Consider the following 11,491-nt stretch of genomic DNA (forward strand, 5'->3'; position numbering starts at 1 on the left):
AAGGCAGAAGATTGGAAAAGGGTGACGGGAGGGGGAAGGGTAGTTTGAAGTGTATCCTTGGCATGAAGCCCCCCCACTGACAGAGCCAGAAGCCGGACAATCCATCAGCAAGCTAATCAGCCTGATCTGGTGCACACAGGGACCCCGTGCCTCTGACGCCAGCATGAAGTGCTAAAGCTCCTGCTTCTGTGGGTCTGATTGAAACTACTCTAATGGTGCTCTTATCAGGACTCATGGTATTAAAGAGATTCTTAGTAGGATGATCTCGCTGGCCCACCCTGTTGAGATCTAGGGCATCCTGAGTATCAAGCTCAGCTGCTATGGTTCTACTATGCACTGTTGCAAAGGAATTTTGTTGGTTTAAGATGTAAAAGGGGTAGGTTGTTCTCATTAAGATATTTTGAATGCATAAATGGAAAATTGGGATGCAGTTTCTTGTAATGTATATTTTATTTCATAGTGTTGCAATTGTAATTGTATGATTCTTAGCATAAATGTAATAGAAGCTTTTTTTCCTTTTTTAAATTTGAATAGTTTGAATGTAATACCTACAATGTTTTATTGTTACCAAAAATAGTCTAGATTAAAGTTAAGATACGGGATTGAAGTTGTCTGTCGGGCAGGAAAAAAAGCATAAAGCAGATGACAATAATGAAAAGAACAGAGAAGATAAGTCTAGAAGAGAAGTGACATAATTGAAAACAGAAAAAAATGAAACACAGGCTTCATTGGAGACTAAATGCAGACCGGAGGGATCTGTGCAAGAAGCTCCACTGGGGAGTTGTTGTGGAGACTGCTTTAGTGGAAAATTTAAAGCCTCAAGGTAGAGAGACAAATGCTATACTTGATGGAGCATTCACCAATTCACCAGAGAGCTATATAGTATGCCATGGGATGCTGAAGAAAACTCAAGGTGAAAGTCAGGTGTCATCCGCTGAGAACATCCGAAGCCATAAAGGTGTGGATGGCTATGCTTGGGAAGTGTTCAAACAGACAGCCAGCCATGCTGCACTGGGTTTCCTCTGCAGCTTTAAGGCACTTATTCAGAGTTATAAAAGGGATACATTGCAAATAAGGTACATTCAATACACGTTTAGTGTGAAGGCTACACTAAGCAGCTGCTAACCGATTAGGAAAGAAGTGTGATCCTGAGCCCATTCCTGAGGCCAATTAGCCAGTTCTCTGTGAATAAATCAGGACTAAATGAATACATAGCCACCCCAATAATGCTTCCAGGTCTAGTGTTGTGAGGCGAATGAACCATTAAGACACTCCCTGGTGGCAGCAAAGGACAGGAGTGAAACAAACTTTTGGGGTCTAAGATTGGTCTCCTTCTGCGTAACTGTGTGTCAGCAGGGACAGTAGGAAGGTTTAGCATATTGCTTTTACATCATATTAAAATAACGATGGCGCTGTGAGAGACCTTATTGGATCTCCAGTGGATAACGGCAGGACAGTGTTGAAGCTTCGCAGCATCTGCCTGAGTAATTAGGACTTCAGGGGATGATAGCAGACAGAAAGAAAGAAAACAGCAAAAGAGAGAGAGAAAAGGAGATAACTAAGGGGTAACAGAGAGGAAGATCATTGTCACAGTGATGGAGTTGTCAATGATGGCAATATGGTTATTAAGGCAAAACTAAAAACACGACTAGGGCTCTAGTTTCAAATCTCCCATTTAAATGCTACTACACTGGTTTGACAGTGAAACATTTTTTTTCTTTTAACTCAGTGTTTATAGTGTAATCACAAAAATATTGTGTCCTATATGCATGATCAGTCTGTACAATAATGATGTCACATACACATTTAAGCTGAAATTGATAATGCATATATACATACGCCTATTAGAGATACTTAGACCATTAGATTTTAAGGTTGTGACAGTGGGAAAGTGTATGTAATGCACAATATACTCACTAGTGCAGGGTTCATCCGGCTGATCAGCATCCCCACGGTAGTAGCCGTTGCGGCATGCACAGATGGTGGCAGCCTCAGCTGTGGAACGGCTGTTAGGAGGACACTGCAGACAAAGACCTGGACCCTGAGTTGACTTGAAGGTGCCCGGAGGGCATGCTGTAAAAACAGAAAAACACCATCAGGGAATGAACACATATAATAAAATCACATGTATGACCCAGAGATCTGTGTCTAAAACATCTAGAATGGTAAACAGAGATTAATGCATACACAGAAAAGAGTCCAAGTTAGAACTGACTTGTTGTTTTTGTTTGTTTTAGTTACTTAAGTTAATTTAAGATTTGGAGGTTTAAAGATGCTGGTAGGTACTTTTTATTTCCCTTGCACTGTGCCGCACTAGCTGTTTATCCCTGTTTCCAGTCTTTATACAAAATTAAACTAACCAGTTGCTGGAGGTATCTTCATGTGTGGGTGTTGTTTTGATTTTCATATCTGACAATTGGCAACAAACACAATCATTTCCAATATATCAAACAGTTCCTTGAATGTTCAGTCTGCATTTATGGAAATTGTCTTTGCACAATTGGTAAACTCACTTACTCTAAACTCCCTGATGCATCAAGTGGAAAGTGGAAAGTTGCTGTTAGTTTTTGCACTAGTAACCATTGGCTCCTGTTTAACCTTAACACATTTAGCCATTTCAGCACATTAAATCGATAGCAGTCTATCTGGCGGGGAAACCAGTGATTTTTCTCAGTTCCATCTTACTTTTCACCTTCAATTACAGTACAATATTTTATCAAACATATAATCATATAATCAACATTTAGCAATTTGAACTCTGATCATATAGCATGATTTTTTTGTTTGTTTGTTTGTTTAGACTGCTAATGGTATGAAACTAATTGGCTAGCTCGTTTTCTTTTCCTTTCTATTTTTTCCCCATATTTTTTAGATTTGGAATACAGCTGACTGTCACTTCACACAGAACATCCATGTCTGTCTGATACAGGAGTTGTAGCATTTGCATTGTGTTCAGGTTTAACAGAACACATGCAGCAACAATGAGGCGACGCAAAGCAACACAACTCTGTCACCACCAGCAATTTATGGCGGTCGGCGTGATGTGTCAGAGCCCTGAATTCTAAAAGGCTATTGTGCTGGACAAAAGATTATTGTGGTTGATATTGCTGCACCTAACTCTAGGCAATAACCTAATCCATTTAACCAAAAGAATACAAAGCTGCACTGTGTAGAAGGATTTACTGACTATAGTAACCATGATAAATGCCTAATATTTTAGCAGGTCTGTGGTGTTGCCGCCCTCCAGAGAGGGAAGGCTTGTAAATTTAATGTGACAAGCATCTTACAGTTTTTGAAGCTGCATCTGTTTGCCTGAGTAAAAGTAAAGGCTTGTGTACTGTTGCTGAAAAATAGGGTGTGGGAGACACTCATACATACATACATACATAGTCATAAGGTGTCTTAAACTAAATGGTGGCGGTAGCATCTGGATAGTACATAAAAAAGGAAAATTGCTGTGCGGTTTCATGCAAGGTCTGTGTACAATGGCAGGCTTTATCAACAAAACTAAAATTATGAGCCATCGGTTAAGTGGTTCAGATATTAAGACAATAGCAGATCAGTTAAATCAGCTTTGAATCATTGCACATCATAGTACACTGGCAATGCGAGAAAAACCTTTAGACCTTGTATCAACAGGCTTTTAAGATTTAATTAAAAAATGTTATGCTTCATTAAAAAATGCACTGACAGGTTGGGTGTGGAAGCTGAAGACTTTTTTTTACTATGCTGTAAAAAGGGCAGGTTCCCATTTTTATGACTCCGTCATTCATACCATTCAGGCGGCCCCTCTGTTGGGCTGTTATTGATGGATAGAGAGATAAAGAAAAATCCAGAGAGAAAGCAGGTAGAGGAGAAAAGAGGAGACATCATGCACACACGCACTCACACCCAAACATACACATTCAAGCTGCTGCTCGCCACAGTGGCTGCTCTCCCTTCCTTCTCCTTTGGTGTGGCTGACAGACACACCAGAGGCTAACTGACTGACCTCATGTCTAGTCACACACACAGCCAGACCATCACATAAAAACACTCACACATGACCAGACCACAACAACCACAAACAGCTAATGAAACAACCCTAGGAGCTTTGACATAGATCACAGCTGCAATGCACAAGGACAGCAAAACGTATTTCTGTGCTATTCTGTGGATGCTCCACAGCAGTCTTGAAACTACAGATGTATGTATAGAAGAATATAAATTTCTACAGGGTTTGTAAGAGAGTATTGTGAAAGTAATAGCATTTCTATAGGGGAGTGTTTTTTTTTTTTTTTTTTTAGCACTAGTGGGAATGGAAGTGTGTGACCTCTCTTGACTTGTAATGCACAGATTTAATATGTGGATAGATAAAGTTCCTTCTAATACAAGAACATTGAGACTCTTTAAAATCCTCTCTGACCATGTGGGGGTGCACAAACCAGCTGCAGATGCATTTTATGAAGCAATAACTTCCACAGATATCAGAGATTACAAGACGATAAAACACAGATCAAAAATTCATTTTCAGCAGGAGAGGTGAAGAGAACTTACGTGTCATCATATTTGCTATATAAAATTCATACATCAGGTTGAGGACAGAAGCACCTGCATGTCACATGGTCATCTCTCTCTCTCTCTCTCTCTCTCTCTCTCTCTCTCTCTCCTATGTGAACACAACAGCAGGCTTCAAATCTATTGCCCTGACTCTTATGAAATGGGATCACAATAAGTTGTTTAGTGTGTACTTGATGGGATGTGAGCAGAATATGTGCACTGGGTTCTGCCCTCAGGTTGTGTGTTTACAGACAGACAGTAGCATGGACACTCATAAATGGGCAAAACTGAAAAGAAGGGGAGGCTGTGCTGAATCAGCTGAATGAGATAGCTGTGCTGCAAAACTGCCTCGAGGCACATGTACGAGCCAAAGAATGCATATACAAATACTCTTTTACACACACACACACACACACACACACACACACACACACACACACACACACACTTATAACCCAGATTATCATAAATGTTATCCTCACCTCTTGAACACATGTACTGAACTGACTTACAAAGGGACACATGTAACCACTGCTGACCCCATTAAAAGAGATGGCACAGACAGATATTTACACCACTTCACTAGCATATGTCCTACAGAACTTGAGATAATTATGGCTTGCCTCGGACAACTGAAGTTGCAGCTATCAGCAATACAGGAGGTAGCATAAGTGACAGTCAGCCAAAGACAAACAGGCAGCTGCATACACACAAATATGTGCAAACATTTACCACCCAGCACAGGATGAATGTCCACACAGATTATAATTCCTACCTTGGAGCTGAGGCTCTTTCTCTAATTGACACATAATATGTGCATGGATCCTAGCATTAAATTCATTAATTAGCTGCCCACTGATCTCCCTCACAGTGTGAGAGGGAGGAAGAATTGGATACGGGCAATGAGAGAGTGAGAATGAGAAAGTGAAGTGAACAATGTTAGGAAACCCTCCGAGGTCTCGTTCTAAGGGCAGGCAGCAGTGGTTTGAGTAGACTTTCGCTTCACTGAATTTGGAATTGAGCCCAAAGTCTTTTCTCCTGATTTGTGAATATTTAGATTGGAGGAGGCCAGGAGTTCCTGTGCCACAGAACGACAAAAAAAAAAAAGCACAGACTCATCAGTCATCAAATGTGTTGGTTTTCAGGGACAGGAGGGGATAGAACATTAACATTAGATCAACAAGCAATTAGTCTCCCCAGTGGGAAAATAACCCACAACTGAACTGGCTGCATGCAGAAACAAAACATTCCTCCCTTTCAAGTGGTCTCAACAGATTTCTTTCTACATTGTTCTTTCCTCTTCTCCTTCTCACTTCTTCTCTGCCCTCACATCTTTTTTGTCTATCCGATAATATCCTTCTCTCTTTTTTCTTCCACCTTTCCTCCTCTTGCAGTTTTCTTGCCTTGAGTGACAGGTTTGAATCGTTGTTAAGGTTGGCTGTATTTCTCTCTTTCTCTCCTTCTGTCCCTAGTTCACTCTGCAGTAAACTGATGTGGGTATGGCAGCCATGGATCACTGCTTGCTACTAATCACAGTCTAACTGTGATAACCCCCTGTCACAGCAAGCCTGACCAGGACAGATGAAATGATGATCTTTTCACTGTCAGTCCTTTTCCCAGCAGATACTCCTCCTCTTTAAATTGCTGATAATGACAAGAGCCTCACTGTTAATGTTGCTCATAAACAAGCATGTAGCTCAAGTTGGTACAAACCCTTTTTAGTGCCTATAGCATGGTTACGTTAGTGTTAGCTGGAGGCAAAACAAAGAAAATTGAAGTTAAACATGAATCACCACAGGCTGCATCACCTACTGAAAATGTCATATTGCTGGGTGGTTAGGTGTCAGAGTTCAATGGCAACGGCTTTAACTTGATGTTTTATCGCGTACAACTGCCATTGCCAGTGAAAAAATAAGACAGAATGATTAGACTGAGGCGATCATCACAAATGCCTGTGTTTGTTAATGCACATTTCATTACATAAGATTAAATTAAGCATTGTCTGTAGGTATAGAGATGTGTTGAAAGGTCATGCTCACCCAAAATCATAATCATAAATTGGGGAACTAGATGTGAAACACTAAGTGATTTGTTATATGTTTCAGTGGTAGCCAGCATTAGCTAACTTCCTCTGGAAATTATTTTCCTCCGGTTGCAGAACTGTCATATTTATGAACTAAAAATTTCCACAAATTTCCAAATTCCAAGTTAACTTGGAGACAGCTTTGATCTGAACTGATCTGACAGAATTGATGTATTGAGTGACAAGGACAAGTGCTACATGAGAAAATTGGCAATATGGCCTAGTATCTGTAAGCTGAATCAAGCAGACCTGGGAGTTGAGAGTGCAGTGCTTAGACTAAGTATATGATGCGGTACACACTGCAGGCAGTACATCATATGTGGAAGCACAGACGGTGCATGTGTTTACAATGTGCAGTTGCAAAATGTGTATGGCCCATAAGAATCCAAGGTATTTGGAGACATGGGATTTATGGAGGAAGGGTTGAATAAGAATTACATTTGCTTGTCATGCGAGCGACAGCAGGTGTGCACGAGATAAAATGAAAATGGACTGTACTGTGAGGAGTTGCTGGAAGCAAGTGCAAAGGATTATGACCAAGATGGGTTTGGCAAGGGCTTTTCTTCAAAGTTACAGTACACTAAATTTAAACTTTTTCTTCAACATTAGTATGTATGAGGCTTTAAACCATCAGAAATGACTTGGAAGCAAATTGTGGGAAGTGCAATCAAACATATGCAGCAGTTAATGTGGAAAGGTACTCAAGCTAATGTGATAAATCTGAGATTTAAAGGACTGAGTTCCATTCCATAAAACTAGATATTTACCATTTAAAAAATGTCAGGGCACTCCTAACACTGGTTAGCGCGAAAGTAAAGCACATCCAAGTTAAGATCCACTTTAAGACATATTATTTTACACACTTGCTATTTGTCAGACCAAATCCATGCAGCATTTTCCCCCCCAAAATGTGCAAAGTTTAAATTAATTATTTCAAATACACATTTTTTACTAGTCTTAGCTTTGAAATACCATCAACTCTGACTGCCTCAGGTCTTAAGAGATTGTGCAGAGAGTATGCATGACCCACAACTAGTGAGTTAGTGCCACTGACCCTTAAGTACAATTCTTAGTCCACCAATACACCCTTAACCCCAGTCTTCATCCATCAAATGCGATGGATCACAGTCTTTAAAGGCTTTGATGCAGCCATTCACTCACAAACACTCACGCAGACAGGCTTTTGATCAGGTCAAGACCCCATTTGACCCCTACTGCATTGTTTTGCTGCTCAGTCACTCAGAAAGACATCCCCCTTCCACCGAAAGCACAGGAGCTGCATACACAGCCAGTGCATGCCTGTACAAACTTGTTTATATGATAAATCTGAGAATATCAATCGAGTGGTGAAATGAGCATGTTTGCTTGACACAGGGGACGCAAACATGACAGGACAGCCAACTCTTAAAACAAAAAGGCAATCAGTGCTGCAGTCCATTGGTATTCAGTCTCGCTCTTCTGTCACTGTTCATTTTCCAGCCACAATTCACATAATGAGCTGCTTTTCCAACCCAGGTGTTCCATTTCTCCACAAGGTCACTGAAAAACACAATACAATTATTTGAGACAGAGGCATGACTCAAAAGGCAGGCTTGTCAGAATCATCACAAAATGCCCTGAGGACAGTAAAAGTCGGGGTAAACTGCTTTTCAGGGTTATGATTTATTCACTAACAGAAACTGATTCAAGAACAATTTTGCATATTTCTTATAACCTGTCAACACAGCTTTACAGGAACTAAAAATATTTCTGTCCAAGATCTTGGACTCTGATGTATGAGTGTGGTCATTTCCTTTTTTACTTGAAGTAATCCAGATTTCGCAGTGGTGATATCACTTGGCAAGTCTGGTCAGTGTAAGTCTCCACTTCCCCTGTCATCGCCTTCTAATCTCACAGAAAAACAGAATGTAAGGAGGAATAAACAAGGACCAGCGAGCTTTTCTCTCGGCACTTAGTCCAGGGAAGCGCACTTGCTCAATGGGCTGTGAATCTCCCGCTGCCACTGTCAGCCTGCAGAATGTTAAATAAAGTTATTTGAATATTTGTAATATTAATGTGCCAGCATGTCAAAAGCCCACTAGAGCCTAACGGTGGGAGAAAATATGAAAAGATTCATATAGCTATGTAGCTCCATAGGACTGCTGTGTGTGTGAGAAATAACATAAATACCCACTTAAAGGCATGCATAATCATGGGTAGTGTGTTGGATCTATGGCTGCATAGATAAATAGAATAAAAATAGGATTCAAAATTACCAGATGATTCGTAGATAATTGTATCAGACATTAAGTTGCTCATTATCTTAGTTCATCTGTATCCAATTCACATCTTAGAAACAATCAGTAATTGAAACCATGTTCATCTCATGGTTTTACTGTCCTCCGTCACAAACCGGGTCTCCAGTCCATGCCAGTGAGCAGCTATGTGCTTTGCATGGGAATGGCCCACTGAGGTTAAGAAAAAAAAAAAAAAAAAAAAAAAGAATGAAGCAATAAGCTTTGAGCATAGTTAACCAATTACAAAAGAAGACAAAATGTAGTAGAGAGAGTCATAAAATAAAACTGCCTGCTTTATAGACTCTGGGCAGGTATTTATCAGCTCCACGAAAAAATATTCCCCATACGTGTTAATAGCAAAATGAAGAACAGGCAGCCCAAGGTTCTGAATAGCTCTTCATAGTATGTCATTTAGATCTGTTTACTCTGAAGCAATTTATGCCATATCATTTACTTCCAGGACTTTAGACATGAATAATTGGCTTAGCAAGGAGTTTTAATCACTTTATAGAGTACATGGGAACACAAGAAACATTAAATGATCAAGGATTATATCAGATCATTTAATAAAAAACACAAAGATGGATGTGAAGCAAACCTAATCAATTTGATTTGATCAATCATTCAGCAAGAAACCATGACAATAACCATGAGATGGTTCAGTAAAATCATCAGATCAGTCTTTCTTGGACACACACACACACACACGCACACACACACACACACACACGACAAGCTTTGAGTTGGTGGATGTAGTGAGGTGCTATTTGGAGTGTCTCTGCTTGATTTAACAGGGAGGTGATAAAATATTTAGCACATTGCTTACATAGCCAAGGGGGAGACAGAGGGAGAAAAAGGGGGAAGTAGGGGGCGGGGCGGCAGGGGGGATACCCAAATGGCTTGTGTGGGAGCTGGGGAGCTGGTAATGAGGATGGCATGCTGGCATCATCGTTACAGAGCAAAACAACTCTACATGGTCTCTCTCTGCCCAACTGACAGAAGGCTGCACACACACACACTCACAGACAGACAGACAGACACACACACACACACACACATATCATGTTACTTGTCACTAATTAAAACATATAGATTACAGAAAGTGCCATCCCATACAGGGGGGCTCACACACACAGACACAACACTCAACACAAAAGCACACAGTTGTAATTAGGTTTATATTTTATGGTCATAATAAATGACTCACAAATTAGTGTCACCTAAAAACAGCATTTGTCGTCTTTCACAGCATTTGACCTTTACTGTGCATAAACACATTCAAAGCATCTGTACATAAACTATTAACCCAGTTTGATGACTGACCCAGTAACTGCATGTTTTGTTATGTAAAGGAAAAAAAAAAAAAATAAGACACAGGAGTAGGTAGAATTTATGTGTAGAATTTATGTGTTGTCCATACAAAATTCAGGGGAGACTGATTATATTGTCATTAACTGCCGAACCGGTTAAGTAAATGTTTACATATAATATTTATGTTCTCAGACTAATGATGCATAAATGTATCGGTCACATACATCAGCAGTCACTATGTTGTTTCTACTCTGTGTTTCCCCTAAAAAATACACTTCGGCACTACTGTAACACAATATCAAATTATATAGCCTAGCTCAAATGGGAAGCAATTTCTTTTAATTATTATTTTTTTTATTTTCCACTGCACTTTTAAGCACCACGGTGCCATGCCTTTCCTATATAATACCGTTCCTTCTCATGTTGCTGAAAACGAGGGAATTTTTTCAGCATTAAACTGCATGGTCTCATATTCTTTTGGTTCCTGTTCCTTCATCTCTAATGGGCAATTACATCAGACTCAATGCTGAGGCCATGTTATTGCACCAACCCCCCAATTGATTGGTTTCCCATAGTACTCGGCTTCCACAAGCACTTTAAGGTTAGATTTCCTTGTTTAAATAATGGATTACAAGCCCATGAAAAGACACTGCGTGGAAAATAAAAGGTTGAGATTGCTCTTATTGCAGGGGCCTCCCAGTGAAGATGAGCGAGGGTAACAGATTCCACACAAACCTCAAGAGAGCCAGCTAGCGATGATAGCAATAGTAAAATCATCTGCTGTCTTGCTCCTTTTCTCCACGCATTCAAGTGTTAGACCCACATTTGTATATTTGTTTTGAGGCTTAAGGTCAACCTACACAACATTTTACAGATTTATACTACTTTCTACTCCAGCTGCACAGTAACAGTTCCCTCCCTTCGCAGGCTGTTTGTCATACCTCCTATAATGCTGCATTTCCATCAGAGGAATAGATGCCAAACTCAGCACAGCAGGAAGTCTACTTGCCATGGGTACTTAGAGAAGAGAGTCAGGGGCATTGTGGGAATTAGTGGAAATATATATCTTGTTCTCTGTTCAAAGAGTCTTTGTAGTGCAGTTCATACTTGTGTGACTGTGTATGTCTGCATGCCTGTGTGCACCAACCAACACAAGCAACAACAAGGCTCCTATAAACAGTTAGGAATACCTTAGGCTCCAATTACTGTGCTATGGGTGTCTACAAGACTGTGGAATACAATGGAAGAAAAAGGAAAGTCTGTGGAAGATGAACAAAAAAAA

At 40.2% G+C, this 11,491-nt stretch overlaps 1 protein-coding gene across 2 annotated transcripts in view; it reads right to left on the reverse strand.

Annotated features, from left to right (window-relative positions):
* The window catches only part of ephb1 (EPH receptor B1), a 139,918-nt gene that overhangs the window by 56,207 nt on the left and 72,220 nt on the right, over positions 1–11,491 (reverse strand). For both annotated transcript variants that reach the window (XM_026314575.1, XM_026314574.1), the window contains exon 4: positions 1,918–2,073. In XM_026314575.1, coding sequence (XP_026170360.1) covers positions 1,918–2,073 — 156 coding nt within the window. The remainder of the gene's footprint in view (positions 1–1,917; positions 2,074–11,491) is intronic.

Source organism: Mastacembelus armatus, chromosome 17, assembly GCF_900324485.2.
Source record: "Mastacembelus armatus chromosome 17, fMasArm1.2, whole genome shotgun sequence".
Lineage (NCBI taxonomy): Eukaryota > Metazoa > Chordata > Actinopteri > Synbranchiformes > Mastacembelidae > Mastacembelus > Mastacembelus armatus.